This window comes from Charadrius vociferus, unplaced genomic scaffold (assembly GCF_000708025.1).
Source record: "Charadrius vociferus isolate BGI_N301 unplaced genomic scaffold, ASM70802v2 scaffold455, whole genome shotgun sequence".
NCBI classification, from domain to species: Eukaryota; Metazoa; Chordata; class Aves; order Charadriiformes; family Charadriidae; genus Charadrius; species Charadrius vociferus.
Genome location: NW_009648550.1, coordinates 2,016,039 through 2,039,028, shown reverse-complemented (window position 1 = coordinate 2,039,028; position 22,990 = coordinate 2,016,039). Strand labels below are relative to the sequence as shown.

At 38.0% G+C, this 22,990-nt stretch overlaps 1 protein-coding gene across 1 annotated transcript in view; it reads right to left on the bottom strand.

Annotated features, from left to right (window-relative positions):
- EML6 (echinoderm microtubule associated protein like 6) overlaps positions 1-22,990 on the bottom strand; it is a 116,766-nt gene that overhangs the window by 6,308 nt on the left and 87,468 nt on the right. Inside the window, exons 25-35 of the mRNA XM_009886007.1 lie at positions 22,691-22,867; positions 22,379-22,580; positions 22,026-22,152; positions 10,008-10,086; positions 8,659-8,788; positions 7,364-7,462; positions 5,536-5,709; positions 4,607-4,815; positions 2,429-2,586; positions 1,618-1,732; positions 177-365 (exon numbers count right to left, since the gene is read on the bottom strand). Of these exons, the coding sequence (XP_009884309.1) occupies positions 177-365; positions 1,618-1,732; positions 2,429-2,586; positions 4,607-4,815; positions 5,536-5,709; positions 7,364-7,462; positions 8,659-8,788; positions 10,008-10,086; positions 22,026-22,152; positions 22,379-22,580; positions 22,691-22,867 (1,659 nt within the window). The remainder of the gene's footprint in view (positions 1-176; positions 366-1,617; positions 1,733-2,428; positions 2,587-4,606; positions 4,816-5,535; positions 5,710-7,363; positions 7,463-8,658; positions 8,789-10,007; positions 10,087-22,025; positions 22,153-22,378; positions 22,581-22,690; positions 22,868-22,990) is intronic.

The window sequence follows — 22,990 nt, the reverse complement described above, 5'->3', positions numbered from 1 at the left end:
ACATTGCCACAGAGCAGAAGAAAAATAACCGTACCAAAACAGAAGAGAAACACTGCTGTCTTTACGTGGCTGCTCAAAGGCGCGTACGTAGCTTGTGCATCGTACAGCTGGAAAAACACACAGCTGTATAAAATGATCATTTTTAATCATAGACTTTTCAATTTAGTGATACTCACTTTGTCAGACAGGTCCCAGATTCTTGCTGTTCCATCATTACTTGCAGAGATAAATATGTCTTTTGAGGGGTGCGTTGCTAAACCCCAGATTTCCCCTTCCATGTGACAGTCAATCAACAAGTTTGAAGCAGCATTTTTTTCCCCTACTTCAAGGATTTCTCCATCTTTTGTTCCCACTAAAATTTTCCCCTGTTTGTAGCCAAAAAGAAGAATGAGATTGCTTGTCGGTATAACAGACAGAATGTATCAATAGCAGTGAAGTACTGATGTACTGCTGAAATATCTGTGATAACTCATCCTGATTTATACTGCTTGTTCATGCAGCATCTTAAAAACAGGAGAGTAAAACACTGACACTTTCACATTTTGAGATCTCATACCATGTTCTGGTGTTACTGTTGAGTGACCATGGTGGATTTCCATCTTGCCATTAAGGATTTTAATTCAGATCAAAGTGTTTACATGCAAGTTGGCAAAACATGATTCTCGTACCTCTAAGGTAACTAAATATAATATTTGGGCAATAATTAAAAAAAAACCCAAACCCAAAAATCAAAACAGGGCTTTAGGCTCATTTAGACTATTAAGAGCACCTTGCATCTACTGTCATCAGCTAAACTGCAAGAACTTTCTTGGCAAATACTTGGAAAAAGCATAAATAGATACAGTTTGGAATTGGTTAATGGCTACTTGATTAGAAATATCAAAAAGCATTACTCAGTGTTGTTATCAAAGAGCATGTCAAATTCCTGAGATTTGATATACAAAGTTAAATAGACACCATTTCATGAAGTGTTAGGTTGGACAGATACCCATCATCTGAAATAACACTCCTGCACCAGCTCACACTCCTTTCACAACATTTACAAGAACAATTTAAACATGCAAGAGTGATTTTAGCATCTCAAATTACCCAGTTATTTCTATTGTTTTCCACTTTACCAAAACTTAAAGTCAATCAGTAATTCTCAGTGGCAACTTGTTTTACTTGTGACTTTAAAAAAAACCCACCTAGAATCCATTCTGCCTAACTGAAGCACCTGAGCTGCACCTACATTTCATGGGAATCAAATCTTGTGAAGTAGGTACCCCAAATTCCTTTTGTCACTCAAAAAGAAAGTCGTGAGAGAAGGTCTTACCCTGGTGAAATATGTTCCTACTCTTAGCACTACCCTTTAGAGTCCTTCAAATGCTTTTCCGTCTCCCTGCCGACCACAGGCAAGACAGGCACTAAGCATCACAAATGTGATCTTCATGCAGTTTAAAGCCTATCAGTGAGCTCAGGAAGACGAGTAAGGAATCGTCACTAAGTAGGCAGACAAAGCCTCTTCCCATAACTTTACAAAAGTCTTCTCTCATGTGTCTCACATCCAACCTCCACCAAGAACAACATGCAGTGATGCGTGCCAAAGTGTAACATCTGCCGCATGAGCTCACTTACTTTTCCTCTGCAGACGGAGCGCACACACTCAATGAGCTGGCCTGTCTCAAGCTGAAATGCTCGGCACCGTTTCATCTCTTGATCCCATAGCTTTACAGCTCCCCCTTCTTTAGTGCTGAAAAGAAGTGTGTTGTGTTACCCAGATGTCTCCTTCTGCACAGGCTACAACAAATCCCATATGTAAATCCCATCAGTATATTGATTAAATAATAAAACATACATTGAATTACCTTCTACTGTATTTAAAGACACCTCAGTATTGTGCAATGGAAAGTAAATAATAAAAATGTAAATGCTATCATATTTCATGTTTTATACAACAGTATCATGCCTAATTTGTAAAAACCAAATTGTTCTCTTGTCACTTAGTCTCAAATCTCTGTCACCAAAATAAGCTCGGCAAATATGTTGCTTCCAGCAAAATGAAGAACTTAGTAATCACAGAGCCTCCAACTGGGAGAGGTTGTCTGTAGTTTGACAGAATTGAAAAATCAAGAAAAACCCTCTTATGCCAGGCTGGCAGCAGCTCACGTGACAAGGAGCTTATATAGGTGTTCACATCAATTGCTAACTTGAGGTTTAGTATGTCCTTTGCACAGAACCTGCATTACTGTGACCCTTGAGTGCCCTACTTATTCGTTCCTTACTTACAAAGGCACGTGGGCACGTTATGTAAAATTTAGATTGCTACAGCACAGATACCATTTATCTCTGGGAAGCATTGTGTACGTCTACGATATTGGATAAATAAAAAAGAGTGAATCATATGAGAGACAAAAGTCGTGGACTTCAGAAAGATTGTATGTCTTACGGTCTCTCCTTCCCTCCTGTAACAATGAGTCCATCTCGAAGAGTCGTGTACATTGTAAACACTGGCCCTGTGTGAGCTTTTGCCACAAGTCTAATCAGAAAATGATCCTTCCAGACGTAGACATCTCCATTTATGGCACCAGTAAATGTGAGGTTATTCTGCAACAAATAGCAATGATCTCTGATATAATAAATACCTTAGCAGTTTGTTAAGCTTGAATTAAAATTCTTTTAGCTACTGAATTTCCTGAGAAAAGTCAACTACACAATGAATGTAGGAATTAAAATCATCTGCATCGAGAAAATGAGTTTAATGACTGCACTCTAATCGTGTTTCTTTGAGATGTTATAAATGATATGTGTAAGGCACATTCATCTCGTGCATCTCATCTTGAGACCTTTCAGATGCATGTACTTCTGCTATGCATATGCTATGTCACGTCTCCTGCTGGCGAGATGGACGGCAGGCTACCACTACTGAATTCTAAGTGACATTTCTTTCTTCTTTGAGTATGTGTCAGTGAGAATCCCAGTATAGGTGACTGGCAAGCAGTATCTTCAAGATGTTGAAAATGAAGTGTATAAACTTACACGCAGAACTAACTCAACCTCTTACCTACTTTAGGCATCACAGCAATGGCATAATTTCTCATAAAAGCCATGAAACCCCTCCATGAGCAAACTGGTCTGGGGGCTGGGACTCCCTGAAGAATGGGAAAAAGTAGCAAGTATTCCGCATTGCAAGAGCTCTTTTGGAGCGTGCTGTGTTAAATGGACAAGCTTGCCTTGAGAACTAAAGATGGTCTGACCTTGAAGTCCACTGACTGTGAAATAATAGGTATCAGGAAAAATCGTAAGGGAACCCTTTTGACAGGGGTTCAGAGGAAAGTCTCATGTTCTGCAATAAACAGCAATGGTGTCTCTTGAAGGAACTGGGGGAAGGAAGGCCCAGAATGACCTTCCACCATTTGAGACAAAAATGTAGTGTGGCTGTATCCCAGCATGTCCTGTTGACTTTGGCATTCGATGGACCTGGATGAAAGAGTGAGGTCCATGGAAACATGCAGAAGCAGAGGGTATGCGCACAGCCCCTGCTCTGTTAAGAACAATTTACTCATGCTCCTGTGACATAGACTCGTACTTCCAGTGGGATTCAATGACACATACTTGAGGAAGAAAAAAACCATTCTGCATGAATGACATATGCTAATGCAGTCAAGTTCACCTGCTGGTTTTGAAGGTGTCCCTTACAAGATACTAGTTTTATTATTTTAGAAAAGAAAATGTCTGTTGGACTGTTCCTACTTGGAAAGTACAGACAAGCAATTTGTTCTAATATTACATTCTGCTTCTTTTTTAAAATCAATTCTGGTGTCATTAGCTTCCATTACACTACTCCTATTTTGTATTGGAATAATGCCATTGGAACAGAAAGAAATGTTTTGTGTTAAGCAATTTTTGACAACAAAGTCACTTGTTTTGGGCACAAGGATGGGGATTTAGGGGCCTAATTTTATACGTTCACATTTCACACATTCTTACTATTGTCCAGGGTGATTGATTAGGAGCAAGAGGGTTTTTTTAATTGGTGATTTGTATAATTTATGCTTAATCTTTACAAAGGTAATTTCTATGGGGTTTCTGGATGAAGCAAAAGGTATTTCAGACCTTAGTATCATAGTAGCACTGCTTTTTCACTGTTAATATGCATTTTTTTCCTTAACTATGACGTCTAAAGCAGAGTGCTACAGTTCCTTAATGCTCATACCAAAGAGTATTATATAATGTCACCATTAGTTGGATCACTAGCATATGTCATACTAAATATTGTCAGCAGAAAAAAAGCATTGCAGAGCCCATACACAAAATAACAGTATTACATTTTTCTAAATTAACCTCTGAAGTGCTAAATAACTAGCAAAGTAAAAAAAAAAAAAAGCCATGGCAGCTGATGCTGTAGTTATGCACAGACATTAATAAATGTTCACTGACAGAGAAACCCAACCCTGTTTAGAAAACTTATGCGAGGATCTAAAGGAGTACAAATCTCAAATTAAATAAGCAAGAGCTCCATGGTCTTGCACAATCCACGCTGTCCTGGGTTTCAACAAAGGAAATTGACACTCGCAGTTTTAATAAAATGTATTATAAAATTCTGTAGCAAGTAATTTGAACTCACTGCTCCGAAGGCAACAGAAAGCATGGTTTGCATTTTGGCATCTTCCATGGAACCAATGACTCCTTTCTTATAAAGCAAAGCACTGCCAGCTAATGTCCAGAACTTCATGTGTTTTACCCCAACAGACACAAACTGAGTGTCTGAATCTGGGCGGAACTCTACAACGAATATCCTCTCCAGGTGTCCTCCCCTGCTAGCAACTTTAGCCCCTGTTTTAATTAGGAAAGGATAGAAATAAAGTTAAATTTACCTGCAAAATAAGGCTCTGATATGACTTTATAAAATAAATTGACCTGCTATTGCATTAGAGAACTGCGCCTCAGATGCTGAAAACTAAGAAAATCTCAACATTATTTAGTGTATCAAATATCTTGATTCATGCAACCTGCAAGGTCCCTGGTTATTCCATTGCATCTGACAGTTTTAGGAAATGCAGATTCAGGTCTTCATAGCATGACTTGTCTCCTTGGTCAGTGAAATAACACCACAAACATTCTGAATATCATCAATGAGTTACCAACTGGTGAAATGCACACGGAAACATCTAGTGAGCTGAGACACTTCTCTCTCCTCCACCATTTCTGAAGATGATAATTCTTTTCTGGAAATGACTTCCCAAAGGCCTATCTACAGCACAGAATTTCAAGTTCAAGTATTTTAGGAAAAAAAAGAAAATACTTTCCTTAATTTAATGGAATTTTACATTAAACAACATTCTTTCCTTAAAATGTACTTCTACTTATAATAGAAGTTTAAAACTTATTTTGTCATTCATATTTTCTAGAACTTTGCTATCTCCTTTAACCGATTTTGTGACGTAGGGAGCCACGATACTCAAGAGTAAAAACACAAATCTGTTCCAAAGACTTGAAAAGCAACTAATGGTAACACAGTTCTGTTAGGCTGAAGGAACATTTTTCCAGAGTTACCTTCTTGCCACCTCCACACTGTGATAGTATGTTCTGGATCAACTCCCACTGAAACCAGAAGTTTGCCAGTTGCACTGAAGTTAACATAGTTGACCCCTTTGGTATGGAAGCAACGCAGCATTGAAATTGTTTGTTTACTCATAGCATCCCATATATGAATTGTAGGAGTTGTACCTACATGCAAAAAGATGCATTAAAAAGAGATTAATTCAGCATCTGGAAAGCTTCAGAGCAAAATAGGCATTTTCAAGAACATTTAACCTAAACAGACACTTATAAGTTGTGGGGTTTTGTTTTGTTTCGTTTGAAGATTAACACTACTCAAAAAAAATCATAATAGCTTGCAAAACACAGGGGGGAATCATAGTTATTTCATGAAGTAAGACAAATTCTAAAAGAACAACATGACATTTATGAAGAACCTCATGCAAAAGAAATTGTCTGTAGATGTTTCACTTGTATCCGCGATTCACACAGATACAATGAGGTTACATGAAACTTTTACATAACTCTGCTGACTAAAATTCACAAATGAATCAGCCTTACCTGGAAATTCTGTCATATCACCTGCATTGTGAGAGCAATGGCAAATGAGGAAGCACCAAGGGAAAACAATAGGTGAAATAAGTCATGTTTCTAATGCTGAAGTGCCAGCATCAGCACCAGAAGGAAAAAAAAAAATTAAAAATTTGAAAATGGGTATGGACTAAATCAACAAAACAAATAAGCAGGAATATTGTTGAACTTTTTTGGGTATATTGCTTTTTATACACAAATATCGCAACAATATTTAGTACTTTTGAGTTTTAAAGATGGTATTTAAAAGAAATACTAAAGACATGCAGTTTTAAAAAATTATTACATTTAAAAGTTAAATGAATCTGTAGTTATACAGACTATCAACCAAAATCAGAAACACTGATTTCATGGGCTCTTATTGACAGGCTAGAAAAAGGGCCTTTAACAGTTACCTTTTCCATGTCATAGAAATCAGTATTTTGAACTGAAGCTCTGACAATATGTACAGATTTTTATGTTTACTCAACATTCAAAGTGAAATGACAGCACTCAGTACAGGTGGCAAAGATGGTTTGTCAAGGTGTTCATCTACTACTATTTTTCTGTCCCCTGTTAAGTTACTTATTACAGAAGTTATGGACTTGAGTCTCGTCCTAGAATGATACGAACTAGAATGACACCATTCTTCATGAAATTAATTATTCCAGTATTAAGCTGGCTTAAGTGAAAGGCAACAGATCGTTCTCAAGACTTGGGACAAGCAATCCTGCATTTCCCATACAACATTTACTCCTGCAAAAGGGACTAGGGAATCTAACACGACTCTCCAAAAACACATAAATACATATGGTTTCACAATTGGCCCCTTACATGTGTCATAACTTCTGTTGAGATTTCATTTTATTTCTTTCCAGCTTCTGTACTTCTGCATAGGAAATTTTCATTATTGTATTTTCACTGCAAAGCATGTTACTGCTAAACAGCACCTTGGATACAGGAAGGAAAAAGGGAATTCTATACATCTTACGATTACAGATTAATGACATGATTTAGTGCAGTTTAGCAAAGCTTGCTTTCAAAAATATAATTGTACTACAATTAACTCTAAAATCCAATGACTCACAATCAGAGATGAAATTGAAATCATAAGAAAATCCTGAAGCTTGATTACCTCCTTAAAATCAAAGAAAAAGTTTCAGGACAGTAACGCTGGCATGCCCTGGTAAAATTCCTACACAGAAAAGCCCAAAATAAATCAGTGCCCCTGATAATTTTTGAGTAAAACTTTGCTATATGGAGAGTCACCTACCGATCTGGCTGGTAGCCACAACGTTTTTATACTTCGGGTGCTGATTCACAGTTAGGCAGAGAATGTCATCAGTATGCTCCAGGTAGAAACTCTGACTACCTAATAAAATTCAAACATGTTTTTATTCACAACAGTATTGAAGGAAAAAACAGTACTGAAGCAAAGACGATTCAAGCAGCTTGTTGCTATATTCATGCTGTACTCTCCAGGGAAAGGATGGGGGTAGGGCAATAACTATGTTGACAGCTGCTCCGCTTTCATTCCCAGGCACCATTACCAACTGCACTATGAACATAACCATTAACATGTGTATATAAAAGCAATATTTGGTAAATTAGCTATGTCCAGGGAACCAGGAATCAGCCCAAGATTCATCCTGTAGCTTCCTGTGACTGCATGAAAGAGCAAAACCAGCAAATGCAGAGCCCAGGTTTCCTGGTAAACTGAAGCAGTCAGTGGGAAGCAAAGTGAAGAGCAAAGCCCTGTGAAGTTTATGCTTTGCAATATCCTCCCAAGGGAACGGGCCCAAAACGAACAGATGGGACTGTGCTTCCCAGCTCCACGGGTCAGAGGCCGTGCTAGGACTGGAGTCCCCAAAGGTCAGCAGATGCGACAGCTCTTCTGCCTCCACTCCTTCTTGGCAGACCGGTTCACTATGGCGCCAAGAGGGAATAAAATAAAGGCAAAATTCCTTTTATTTCTGTTTTTGTTTCTTGAGATATATGAAGAATACAAGAATACAGAGGTGCTGCTGCTACAACTTCGGGACAGATAAATTTTTGGTGGGTTTCCTCCTCTTCATTACCAAAAAGGCAGGGAATATTTCTACCCCTTCCAAAGAGCATCTTGCTCACAGTGTATTGCATCAAAATGTACCCTTCCCTGGAGTATGAATTTGCTAGAAGAACTCAAAATGAAACAATGGATGTTAATGCTTCTAACATTTTGGGGGGTACTAGTCATTTCATGACCCAGGTGCTCTCCTCCAAGAAAGCCATTCCTGTGTCTTCAGCAGGGATTTTAGCAAGGCACAACTGCAGAAATAGAACAGTTTTTTATTATACTTCCTAGCAGAATCTCCTACCCGCTAAGAGAAACAGGGTGGCTCTACAGGGTGACCTGAACAGGAGAAACCGTCAATCTGATATAATAGCCATCTAATTTTTTTTGCATTATTTATCAAGATGCAAAATGTGAGAAAGTTACAGGAACATTAAAAAGTTAAGATTTTCAATCAGAAATATTTTACTTGTACAGCATTTTTTATCTCAAAGTATTGTTTCAAGTTGAATTACCAGTAGAAAGATTTTGAACTATGCCTGCTGCAGCTGTGTGGAAAATAATATCAGCACCATCATTTAGGTAATGAAGGTTGTTGCGGCAATCAAATCCTCTGTATCCAAAAACATGGTCTAAAGCCAGCTCCTGGTCAAGTAAAACAAAAAGAAAGAACAAGAGTGAAAGGAAAGAAGCAGCAAGGAGATTACAGAGTTTGGATCACATAAGCACAGTTCTAAAGTAATTACACAAGCTACAAATATCTTGTAGAGGCAATAGAATACTTAAACAATAATTAATCAGTTATCTCTGGTCTTCTGCTACTTTACTGAGGCATGACATTCTCACAGACATCTACAACACTTTAATCAGTCAACTAAGACACAGGCATTTATATTATTATTTCTTTAATAATTCAGTGGGCTGTAAATGTTTTGTTTCTTGTAAATTTCCATTCAAAAGATATACAACTTCCAAAATTAATCTACCCATCACAGTTTAATAGCTATATAGGGTATCAGGTATTTGTAAATCTCTTTACTTCTGCTTTAAGAGTCTTCCAAAATCATTCTCAGAAACTACCAAATTTTAACAGACCAAATTCTCACCTTAAAGTTCTTATAAGAAGCAAAAGCAGGCTATAAAGTAACTCTACAATTAAAACATTAACCGGAGGTGTAATTTCAGCTTACAATAAAAAATTGCCAAGGAAATTTCCTCCAGAAAAACAGTGATGGTTAATGGATTGTTGTTAAAGTTGCTTTTTAGCCCAGAAGGGAGACTTAATGAATCTGTCCCAAACGTAATTACAGCTTACTTGAAACAATTTGAATTGACAGACAAAGCAATTGTTGCAAATTGTCCACACATACCACAGAATATTCCTTGTGCAGCATATTATGTGGAAATTCAAAAAAGTTGCTTGGGAGGCCCTAGAGTTTGGGGAAAAAGGTACGTTTCCAAAGTAAGTGAGCAAGTTTCATCATTCAAAATCACGCACATGATTTTTCATGGGTGAAAGCGCAGTTTCTGACTGTGTTTCTCTTGGGGTTATACAGTGAGTGTGGGTTGTGCTGTGGACGCACGTGCACTTTTGGCTCTACCTCCCCTTCAAATTGAGAGACAAATTTGGGGGTTTGAGAGATCTGATATTATAGGTAAGCTTTAACACCCTGAATCTGAGGTTCGTTCTGACAGAGGTTGCTGTCTATCACATCTTCTGGTGTTTGCCACCAGAGCTGAAAGCACTTTCTAGAAACTTCTCTTCTCTTCCACCTGTACATGACTTTATCTGTCCTCGAAATAGGGATGAATTTCACCAAACACTTAGTACCTCTAAAGCAAATGAAAAAGTATTAAGCCTGACCTCAACCAGTTTCTTTTTTTTGTTGATATTGTTCTTTTGTAGTTTTTCAGGTTGAGGAGCAGCTCTGCTAACTGGTGGCCTGAAACAAACATTTAAAAAAGACGACAATCAGTATGTTGGAAAGCAAAATAAAACCTCCAAACCCATCGCATTTGTCTTGTATGTGACCAGGAAATGGCCAATTGCAACTATATGGACTTAATGCCTAGCTTTTTTGAGAGTTGTACAACACACTGACTAAAATACGCGTTTTGATGGAAAGAGCAGAAATAACATTGATGCAGATTTTGTGAATGAGTGGTAGAACAGACCACTGAACAGCAATTTTATTTTTTTAAATGATAATGATTTAATCCATGGGAAAATTCTTGAATACTAAATTATAGTAAATTGTTGCTTTCAGAAATGATCTAAATTATTTTCCACAGCTGGCAGTTGACCTTTCCCCGACCTTGCTGCTTCTGAGAAACTCCATCACAAAACCCTGACAAGACTTTGTAAAAGTCTTCTCAAAATCGTATTAGAGATAAAATTATGACATTTTGAAATGTACAAGTCATTCATCTGTGTGAATTTAACAGAGACTAAGGCCAGCAAAGCATTTTTATACAATTACAGTTGCTAAAAGTAGCTAAAAAGACAAATGTAGAACACAGATGGAAACAAAATTTGATTCTTGCAAATGGTCTTTAAAGACAGATAACCTTTACTGCTACTATTGATCCTTCCGAGAAAAAAAAGAAGAGGCACAAACCTAAAAGGAGGAGAGGGAGCTCAGCCTCTAGAATTTCACGACCTTACAGAATCAAATGTCTGCTGCACAGGCTCCACTTTAGATTACCATTGCGTTAATTTAAGCATTTAGGTGTAATTCTCCCTTTCTGTTAACAGAAATTCACGAGGGCTAATTCTAACCCTGTCAACAGCAGAACAGAGCCATAAAAATTGCACTGGATTACTGGAGAAATTCCCCCATAGAAACGTCCTAGATTCTTTATCATGTTTGATCATCTTTTACTTAGAAAATAGGTCTTGCTAGAAGGTTGGGGTAGAAGTGGTGATGGCAAAAGAATAAACCCAGATATTATGGTTAAACGGGTGCTCCAAAACATCACGTGATGGCTGTTGTTAATAATATAAAACCCACCCCACTGTGTGCCACTAAACTCCATTTGCAGATTCTGGACATGGGCTTAAAAAACAGTGGCGTTCTGCAACTGAAAAAACAAAATGCCTGGCCTCAATTTATTTTATAAACACTCGAATTTGGAAAGAATTTCTACAGTTTAAGATTTCAAAAAGGTGTGAACTTGATATACTTTATATATGCTGTGAATATTAGATTGTTCTCGTCCTTATACAGTAACTACCATTAATTCTCATTTTGGCAAAAGTTAATTGCAGAAGAATGAAATGCCTTTTGCTTAGAGGGAGCTTCTTTTTCGGAATTGTATTTTTTTTAATGAAAGGTATTAAAGGCAACAATCAACAAAATGCACAGCTAGAACACTTATGGCTACGCAGCTAGAATACTTATTGAAGGAGTAAGGAGCATGAAAATCTGAGCTCTAAAAAAGACAGAACAAAGCTTGAAGTACACAAACTAACCCACTTCTCAAGCAAACAAGCAAACTCACTAAGTACTAGCAAATTACATTAGCAGGTGATCTTGTGACATTAAAAGAGTGAAAGAGTTACCTTGATCCCCTTGTAAGCAGCAAACAAAGCCAAGTAAGAAACTTAATACAGTTTAGGTGTACTTCTGACCACTTTACTCATGCACAAGCATTTTTAGAGTTGATCAGTCATTCCTTTGTGGCACAAAACATGCTATTCAAGCATGCCAGCAAGAACTAAAACAGAAATTAAAGAGTGCACCAGTCTACAAATTCAGAAACATCATACCCTGGCATCCCTGGGTATACTCTGAACTAAAGATCCTACAGGACGGAGGGGAAAAAAGGAAGCTACGTCCATGCTTCCTGCACACTTTATACTGAAGGAGAACGTGATTCCATGTGCTTGTTTATTTTCAGGTGCCTGACAGGGATGGAAACTGGTAGAAATTTAACAGTCTGTTAAGTTCACTGTTGAGAATTTCACACAATGGATGCTTGTTTTCTATCCTAGTTCAGCCTGCAATTTAGCCTCATAATTGTTCATTCGTAGGCCAACTTACTTACGGGGACAGCTTGTACTTTTTTGTTCACGGGGGAACAAATACCTTTATTTTCTCTGAAAGCGGTCAATCAAGTCACGTTACATAACCAGCAGTGGTAATTGGACCGAACAGCAGCGCAGTCACCAGAGAAGGGGTGGAGGAAATTATTACAAAACTTAATTCTCTTGCAAAATAAAATCATTATGTGATGCTAGAACAGTAAAAGCCACTTCAGCCCAGATTTACTAGGGCCTTTGAATCAGCACTTATGAAAATAATAAGTCATTTTCTTGTATGCTTCCTGCTCTTTTTTCTGTTTTAGTCTAATTTTAAAATGGATCACTTTTACATTTCTTTACCTAGGAATATTAGTTAAATTTTACAACGAGAGCAAGCCAAAATTTTTCATGAAAGCAAGAGAACACTACAACTATGACATGATTGATAATCACTAGATTGTAAGCACGAGATTTAATTTGGAAACATACACATACACACATATACTTTTATATATATCTAGTCACACTACACACAAACACAAATGTGTGCATTCATATATACATGTACATGTATATATACACACATGTATGCATTCATTGCCTTGTTATCACCTTAATAAAACAAATGTAAAGCAGCATCAAGTTAACTTTCATTTTTAACAAGTCTGTGACTATACCTAATTTATTTTGATACATAAGATGGCAGTGTCAAGACAAGAAATTTGCACTGGAGCAAATTACATATATTTACCCTTTTTTGACCTATGCAATCTGCATTGTACATTCACAGCAATCTGTGCTTTTTCTGTGCTGTGTGGTGTTAGTACTTACTTGACAATTCCCTGCCTCCAAAGGAAAGCAAGTTAAAACATAATACAAGCATTAACGGTTTCTTTCCAGTGATTTAAAATAAATGTGCTTATATTACGTTATGGGATGAACGAGTTCCAGGAAAGATAAGACACAGTCAGACATTAAAGGGCTTTCAGTTCTTTAGATACTGTGAATACAGCAGATAAAATTTCTGTTACTAACGATTATCTCGATGATATGCTTACACAAGTATGCCCGGTTATAAATCAGTGAGCTAACTCCAGATTTAAACTGACAAAATCTCACCCACTGTCTTCATGGATCTTCATGCAGAAATGTAAAAAGGTGCAAGTGACAATTCATTTGCTCTCACCTAAGCAAGAAGGCTATCTGAAACAGCCAAGAGGAGTGGAAAGGGAGGCCTAAATCACGGGTGGAGTGAACAGGCAGCACGAGGACAGAGAACAACAGATGGACATACTGAGAGCCAGGCGAGGGGGAAGAGGGAATGACGTCTTGGAAGAGTTGGGCACATTGAGGGAGAAAAGAGATGTGATCTTAGAGAACAGGGCCAAAGGAGTAGGAAAACAAAGTTAGATCCATTTAGACTGAAAATAAAGGAGAGAAAAAGCAGACCAAAAATTGTTATGATTATAATTATTATGTCCTATAGGACCGGGATAACCAACTCATGTTTTTAGAGCACATGGCATAATTGTTCTCTGATGAGAGACACTGTCTGCATCAGTAATAAATTGGTGAGAATACAAATATTCTGTTCTGAGGCCAATGGAAACAGAATTGCATCTTCAGAAACAATGTTGCATGAAAGTGACAATCAAGTTTGGAGCAGGGACAGATGGACAAAAATGTCCTGACACTGAAAAGGTGATGGGCTGGGCCCAGCAGAAATTGGTAGAGAAGAAGCTGAAGAGAGTCTAAAAGGGAGACTAATGCGTGCATTTAAATGGCTGCTAACTAGAGAGGGAACATACTTGGTTTTTACACAAAAATAAAAATGAGCAGGATGGCTCTCAAGAATAGAAACTGAGGTTCAAAGAGAAGCAAGATGATCCACTACTGGTAGGTTTGTTTGGACAACAGAACAAAAAATCCAAGATTTAAAAAAAATACACTGTTCATTTTAGATAAAATGCAAAAGTAGCTTTTAGAAGTGCGCTTCCACTAGTTGACAGGAGTGGGACTCCCAAGTGCCCTAAAACTCCTGCGAAACTAGAGCTTTAAGAAGTGATTAAAAGATTTTGTGAATTCTAAGCCTTTGGATTTTCCCATCCCAACAACCTGAGGAGTTTTACATACAAGTTTTCCTGCTGTTACTTTTCCTTTACATTTTATGGATAACACAAGACAACAAAAAAGAAGAGTATTTAATATGAAAATAACCTATACTCTAATATAGTGGATCAAAACAAAGCTGAAACAAAACTAGAGGAAAACATCAATTGTAATCTAAGTCATTTTTTTAAAAGTATAGCACTGAAAAAGCCTTAGCACTATTTATGATTTCATATGTATGCTGTTGCACTCTTTAAAAAAGAAAAAAGGTATTGCAGAAAGTATGGTGGCGATAGCCATTTTTATATTTTGCAAGAGCAGCTAGTCATTGCATTCGCATGGCATTCTAGTTCAGTCTCCAAATGTGAAACAAGCAGAAAAGCAGATTAATAAGAAGGGTAATCAGTTCTGAATGAAATCTGAAGGCCTTTATTTTTTAACAAATTGTTCTAAACATCTCATAAACTAAACAACTATTGTGGATAGGCTGGCCCTATCGCATAGAGATCTGCCACATATAATACACTGGAGAGACGGGGCTGTCTGGAAATCCCCCAACCCCCTTTGCCAAAACCAGCTTCAAGGAACACATTATAACGTGCCTTAGGCAAAACCTAAATTCCTGTCTTTGAATCAAAAAGGTTTGAATACCTCAGGTAACGAGACTTCAGGAGAACTTTCTCCATATACTACCAAGGCATCAGAATCAACCCAACTTTAGCATATTCTGGAAGGTCTCTCTCTTTCCTTAAGCTTCTCTCGGGATTCATGATCATGTTTGAGAGAAAGAGTCTTTTCTATTTGTTTTGTTATTCCTTACATAAACTCTGACATATTTTGAAGCTATGCTCATCGTACAAGTAAAACTATTCAACCAATAGTATACAGAGAACTTTTGGGCTGGAGGTAAAACATAACAGGCAGATAAAATAGCATCTGTCCCCTGTATAACAAAAGATATCAGAAACAATGTCTTTTTGATCCTTCCTGGACTACAACCTACACAACCCTCAAAAAACAGTTGAATATTTCACATCAACTTCAGTGCAGAGAGTGCTCAAGTTCAGAGAGAAAAATACTGGTAACACGTTGTGCATTGTGACAGTATTGGCATCCCTCAATTCCACACCCACTGTCACATAAATGAAAAAGACCTTTGGGCCAGCTTTGTGCTGACCTGTGGGAGAAGCGAGATTGACTCAGAGTTCAGTAGGTTGGCAGAGACTGTAAAAATACTAGTCACAATGTGTTCAAGCCTTGGGGACGACTGTGATGAAACCAGCACGCTGCCAAATACATTTCGGATGCATTAACTTGACATAATGCTGTTGAGAAAGTAAAAGTGAATATTCCAAAGGATGCTACTCATTCTCAAACAGTAGGTTTCTGCTGAAATAAGCCCAAAGTTATTTTCTCCACCCCAGAGATATGTTTTTCCAGATACATTTTGAATAGTGCCCACCTACACGTAAATACAACACAGATTCACATTCAAAGCTTTTACACGGCACCCACAGAAGTGTGCATGTAAAAGTGCATAAACAAATTTTGTAACCATATGTCTAATAATTCAGTTTATGGTACAAAGGCTTGTACTTGCCACTTGTGGGGGCTATTTTGAAAGCTTCTATAATTCAGCCCATGTTGCTGTAAAGAAATAATCAAAAGAATATTTGAAGAGAGAAAATCCAACTTCTTAACCTTTAACTTCGCATCGTTATCAGAACATATGATTACAAACAATGCATAATAACACAATTGAGAACAGGCTCTGAGACAGGTAACTCGGGGGTAGTGAGACAAGCCAGTTATGAAAACAGAAAACTAGACAAACATGCTAATGCTGCGTTTTGTTTTCTACACATTCAACCTGCTTTAAAGGGTTTTCCATCACCAGGTATATTACAAGAGTTTTCAGTTTATGTAGAGTCATGCAAATCAAACTAAATGAAAGCTGCAAACGTAGGATATATATTAGCAGTTAGTAGAATGCAAAATGCAAATACATCCTTGCCTTTCATATTAGTAACATAAATACAGTCTTCACGCAAGCTTGTTTTACTTCTTATTATATAAAATCTTTGCCAGTTAAAATAGTCCCAGTTCAAAAGGTAGCCCTTTTCTGAAATGAAGCACAATTCCTGCATAACACACAATATAGCTTACAATTGTCCTGGATTGTCTGGGACAGTCCCACCAGTGACCAAGTGGTCCCGTGGTGTGGGAGCACTGCTTTTGGAGCTCCCACACCGCGAGACTGCTCCTGCAGCACCTCTCATTGGCACCCCACTTCTGTATCATACAGGCAGAGCAAAGAAGAGGATGCCAATCAGAGGAGCAAAAGAGGAAGAAAAAAGTAAGGGTAGGTGGGGAAGATAGGAGGACAGACATGGAAAGGGAAGAAGAAGAAAAACAAGAAGGTTGGGGAGAGGAGAGAGAAACAATCAATTAATTATCTTAACCAAATGCACCAATTAATACAACCGCAAGATATTTAAAAACTGATCCTCAGCCTCATCTCTCCTGTTATTTTTCCATCCTGAAGCTGTAACTATTGACAGAGACAGTAAATCTTGGGCCTCCCACAAAAATACCAGACCATAATGTATTTCAAATCCTGCAAGTAAAATCTATCATGTAACTTGTATGTTCCTCCAAGATATTTGCAGAATCATCATTATTTTCATTATGTAAATCAATGAGACAGGAAAAGTACATTTGATAAAGGGCTTTAATTTCCTTTTCCAATGAAAAACCTTAATAGTAACCCCAAGTTCATCATATATGTTTTTTTCATGAAATTTCTGTGCCCAGTTTGCTTATGGGCCCAATACTCCGGAGATCTGGAGAAGGCCAGTGTAATATAGATTTCCTTTTGATCTTGCTGGATTATGCTAAGCACAAAGCATATGCTAGGTGGTCATAGAGGATGCACAGCAGCTGCTCAAAATCACAGTTGTCTTGTATCGAGTATTACGTCAAATCTGTCCTCCTACTCTCTTTCCCATGATGGGGGAGAGAAGGGACAAGAATTGCTTGCTTGTCTCTTTTGACAAAAAGACAGTAGAGTAAGTCTTTGTATTAATTTGAGGGGAGTAATTTGTGAATTGTTGACTCCTTTCCAGAAGGGTGGGATTTATTGCAAAGCTTTCCCCTCATAAACCGGCACTGCCCATATCAGCTCTCAACCATATACTTGCAATATTCTCAGAAGACGCATCACAGTTCCTGACATCAAACTCCTCCTGAATTGTACACTGATTTGTTATTTCTAGCAAGATAAAGTACTTTTGAGTTTTTCAGATTCACTGCTCGTAATATCACAGAAGCATAGTGTCCTGCAAGCTTATTCTAGCAAACACAAAGGTTAAAGACATGGAAATGTATCTATAATAAAGAGAAAAATAAAACGGCCATTTCTTGAACCAAAACTGTCTCCTAGGTGTCACACAGAACCTTTGAAGCATATTTGTATTATATAAGCAGGTAAATACCTTTTTAAGCAACAATTCACTTTACAAATATTACTATTTAAAGAAAGAAACATAGTGAGCTTGAAGTCCTTGCACTCAAGAAGCAGCTCAGAGCAACAGCCCCAGCTACTCCTGTCTCTTGGTTGAGCTGGAAGCCTGGTTTTCTCTCTATTTTTTATTTTCTTAATTTAAACTTACTTTGTCTAAGTCTGGGTTTCTACCCACTATACCTATGAATAACTCACTATTTTTCCTTTCTCAGACATGCAATGAAAATACAGCAAGGAGAACATTTTTTCTTCTTAGATCCTCATTGCATTTTTCGGTGAAGTGGACCAGCAGTTTTTCAGGTCTTGTGATTAACTCACTGCTTCTAACTTAAATGGTTTTCCAACTTGTAACATAATTTTCAAAATTTACACAGTATGTAATCAATCTCAGAGTATTCACAGTATGTGCATCCCATCAGATGCACAATCCTAGGGGTCTTCATCCAGATATACGGCACAATTACAAAGAGGAAAGATTTGCGATTTGGAATATTTTCTCCAGATGATCTTACCCTTCAAAAGACTCTAGGTTTTCCCATGTACCTGCCTGAAAGAGAATAGGATACATCCTCTTGGTTCCCTTCACTTCTGAAGGGACTGGGAGAGGCTACCTCAGCTGTGCCTCGTGCAGAAAACGTAGAGCTTTGTGAACTGGCTTCGGTATTACCTGTTGCCATCTCACTCAACCCTGTGCACAGAGATTTCAGGACTCCAACGTCCTGAAGACCTACTGATTTAGAACTTAGGTTTTCAGAACACTGACAGTTGAGTACTCGTAAGCTTTTAATTTTGTCTGGCTTGATCAACTGTCACTTTGGACCCTTGTACATGCAAAGAAAAGCCAGCTCAGTGCTTTCAGGAAGATTTAGAATATGGTCAAACAAAGCCTTCATTAGCTGTTACATTCTTTTGTATTCTCAGAAAAGATGAAATCTGGCAGAGCTATGAAGTTTGCTTCATAATTCATCCATCTTTGAGAGAAGTCATTTTCACCTTGAAGCACTCATGGTGCTTCAAGTGTCAAGATTCTGGGTAAATTGTGTGCATATTGGTACAACTGTGGCCAAAAACTGAAGTCTGACAATTGCAGTAGGCAACACATTAATCACATCTTACTGCATTGAAAACCCCATCCCTTTCACAGCTTAAGGTCCTATCCCAGCACAATACCCTCAGAAACTGGTTTTGCCTACATTTCACAATAAAATTTCCACTTCTAATTGTTTGACTATAAATTCTGGTAATTTATATTAATCCAATGAAGCAAGGGAAGTGAATATTTCTTTGCCTAACAAGCTATATATGAAAAGTATGGGATCTGCTGACAAATTTATCAGAACACAAATTCCAAATACCAAAGATGTGATTATATTGAAGTAGGTGTAATTGAAAGAGGGCATATAAAAAATGTGAAGAATACCTGTGACTCTTTAGCAGAAAAGATGGAAAGGACAGTTACAAGAGTTTATTTTTAAGCTATTTTAAAATGAAGTACAAAACTGTTGATTACATAGAGAAAGACGAAAAAAGATATGGAGAATGTTGAAACCTTCCTTTTTGCTCTCTTCAATTTACTTGTTATGGGATAGATTATTCTTTCAGATAGGCTACAGTATACTATTTTCATGTACAGTCATTATGAGGAGACTATTACGGAAATCAGAGGCAACCTCACTGCAGAGGAGGTGTCTACCCATTTAATTAGGCCCACCAGCTATAAACAGAGTGGGTAGTGTGGAAACACTTGTGCATACCAGGAGAGCTTCCAGCTTCGGCGTTACTTTGTAGTGTTGGATAGCACAAAGCACGTTTTCCCTGCATTATGGATTATCAATGTTAGTGTGACAAAAGAGGAGCCTGCTTCATTTGTCATTATGTGCTGCTTTGCAGGCACTATGTGCTTTGTTAAAAAGGTCGAAAAAGGCAAACTGCCTGCTCATTTCAGGGGGTGCTTTCCTCCACAGCAACACAGCAGGTTCAGCTGAATGAGCTTATGCAGTGTAGGGCTGGGAATGTGCCCAAATTCAAAAGTCAGGAAGCCTGAAGTGTACATGGCAGACTGAGATGCTCCTCTGAGAAGCAGGGTACTTGCATCAGACACCGGACCCACGGCCAGGTTTCAGAGAAGGAAAGTTTCCTAGGGACCCAAAGGGGCTGTGGTGATTTTCACTCCTGGACTGAAAATAGTGCTGAAAATCTGCAGAAGAGGCTGATGCTTATGCTTATACTGTTCGTTTTTCCCTAGTACAAAACAATTGTAAGCCCAGCTTAATCGGTCAATTAAACTCTCTCTACAGTTGCTTTTGCACCATCAAAACAGAATGAAGCAGCTGGAAGTTACAAGGGTTTCTGGTGTAGAACATCTGGCCATTGTACCATTGGCACTTGTTATTTCATGTGTAATAACAATTTAGCAGTATCCACCCAAGATAAAATATTTTTTTTTCCTTTTTTAACTCGATCTCAAAACATTCATGTTTACTAGATAACAAACTACACCTTTTCATAGAAAAATGGAGGACCAAAGACTTTATATGAGTAAATGGAAAGAGATACCCTTAAAAGAAGGGGAAAAGAAATGGTTATGGTCCAACATTTTATTGAAAAAAATCACTAATCCTCCTGCTGCATGTTTTCGTTAAAACATTGTGATAAAAAAAAGGGGGGTGCAACATTTTTCTTCTCATTTTTCACATCCAGCATTTGTTCTCCTATTCAAATACCGAGTGAAAAATTATTAATTTCTGTCCATGATGTTTAGCTTTGCATTCTTTGAGAGCTTTAAAAACAAACTAATTTATTTGTCAAAGGTTTGCATGAGATTAGGAAGTATTACTAACTTCATTTTGCATCTTGCAGATCAGGACACCAAGGAGGTTTAAAGCCAAAAATACCCAAAGTTGCCACTAGTTTTCAGTAGTCAAGAGAGCCTTAGACCTTAATCTGTTCAATGTAATTATGTGTTATGTTGTTCAAAGAACTGCTTAAATCATGTCCACTTGCAGCTATGAACGTGCAGTTTTTCCGTAAATTCAGCTGTACTTCTCTCAGCTGACAGCAGGAAATGAGGTACACAGAGTTAGAGGCTGCCTGTAAAAGTATTCTATTTGCCAACCATCACCATGCAGCTCTGTGACAGAAGCAGGAACAGCAAGAAGGCGGCGCTCCACAGGCTCCAGAGCACTCTCTTCTTGCCATCCCAGCCTCCTTCTACACACAGATCTTTCATCTTTTGCAATACTGCAGCAGGGATCCTATAGTGCACCAGCACTTACTTCTGCACCCACTGTATTCCCTAGGGACTATTTATCCTGTTCGCTAACTAGCCCGGGATCCCTGTGGGGAGAATAACATGTCATCACGCTACTAGTATTGTTACTAGTCACGTGCTCTGGGTAAACTGAGGGGAAACAACTAAGCTTAAATTCTTTCTGTGGGTTAACACACAGCAGTCCTTTTTGTCAGTGCCCAACGTTGGGCAAAAGCAAGAAAACTCATGACAAAAGAATGACCGCTTGTAGAAAGAAATTCTATCAAAAGAGACTGCATGGATTCACAGTTGAGTCATCAACTGGATTCACAGGCATAGATTTGCTGTTCCAGATTACAAAGGGGAATGTACTTTACTGGTTATAGATACTCCTGTTCTGTCCCAGCAGTCCTGTCCCAGTCAGAGTTTTTACTCACCCACTCCCCTAGGTCTGTGTTTCACTGGATCTCACCCCTCCATGCTTAGCTCTTACCTCTTTTCTTTACTGTCCTCTCCACTACTGTTCTGCTTCCAGCTTATTTTTTTTCAAATTAATTCAGCCTAAGGCCAATGTGTGCCATGGGAAATTTCAGCTTTAACAGTAACAACCTGACACAATTATAAGCAACTGAAAATCTTACAATGAAAACATCACCAAAAGCCTTAACTACAAAGTATTTATAAGCTCACCCTATCACAAACGCCCTGCTGCAGACATATGTATAGCTACACATACTAATTAGGAAAGAATATAACTACTTATGTGAACAGCAGAAGAGAACACAACACTCACAGGTGTTTTACTTACATATACATATCTTTCTCCATCACATTAACATATTGTACCCCATTTTAAAAGTTCTCTTGTGAACTTTAAAATTCCTGTGTTACTTCTAAGGACTAGTTTTAGTTGAATGAAAAGAGATTCAAAAGAATGCAACGTACATTTGGAAATGAATGCCTTTGTGTGACATACCTCTCTTCTACTGAAACTTCCTTCAGCTGTTGATGTGGTTTTGTCCCTTCCATTTCTCGGATGCTTACTGCATAGATCTTAGTGGTATAGTCAATTGCTTTTTCTCTTGCAACATCACTATCATAACCTTAGAAAAATAAAACATATAATAAAGCAAACTACCCTTGTTTCATAGTAGAAGAGTACATAAAAAGATCTGCACCAATAAAAGGAAGGAAACAAATCCTACCAAGCTCTCCCTACACAGAACTTTAGCACATGAAAGCTTCTAGCCCACTTCAAGTTAAATGCCTACGTGAGTCACTGTGCAATGAAGACTAAATTAAAGACGTGTTTTATACAATCCTCTTTACCTCCATCTTCTTCTGCATCTGTGTCTGATTCTTCACTATCAACCAGCTTACTCTCCTGAATGCCCAAAAATTCTCTGGTCCAGATCATCAAAGCTGTATCAGCACCACCTACAGTCAGCAGCACGGAATCATTGTGTAACCACCGCACATTGGTTACCTGTGCGCTGTGACCCACATACTTCTTGAATTTTGCATGTTGGCCCTGTAGCACAAAGAATCCGCATTTTAGCAGCGTGACATACTGGGAACAGTGTCTTCCTTAATTCCTTTTCTTGCACAGTTTCTAATTACAGAAATAAATACACTTATTACCTTCACTGGATATGAAAAAAGCTTCACAAAACCAAAATCATCTCCTGTAGCTAATAGCGTTCCGTCTTTTGTAAGACTAGCTGCATTTACAACGGTGACATCACTGTGCATGGGCCAAATTCCTTCACAAGTAGGACCAAGAACACATGTCCAGGTGTCCCACTCAATCTTCTCTATCTGCAATCAAAATTTCATCAAAATAAGTCATCTTAATATATGGCCAATACACACTGGTTTCGTTTTTCTACGTTTGCTTTTTTTTTTTTTTAGTGTTTTTAGAAAGTGTTTTCAGCTAGTTAA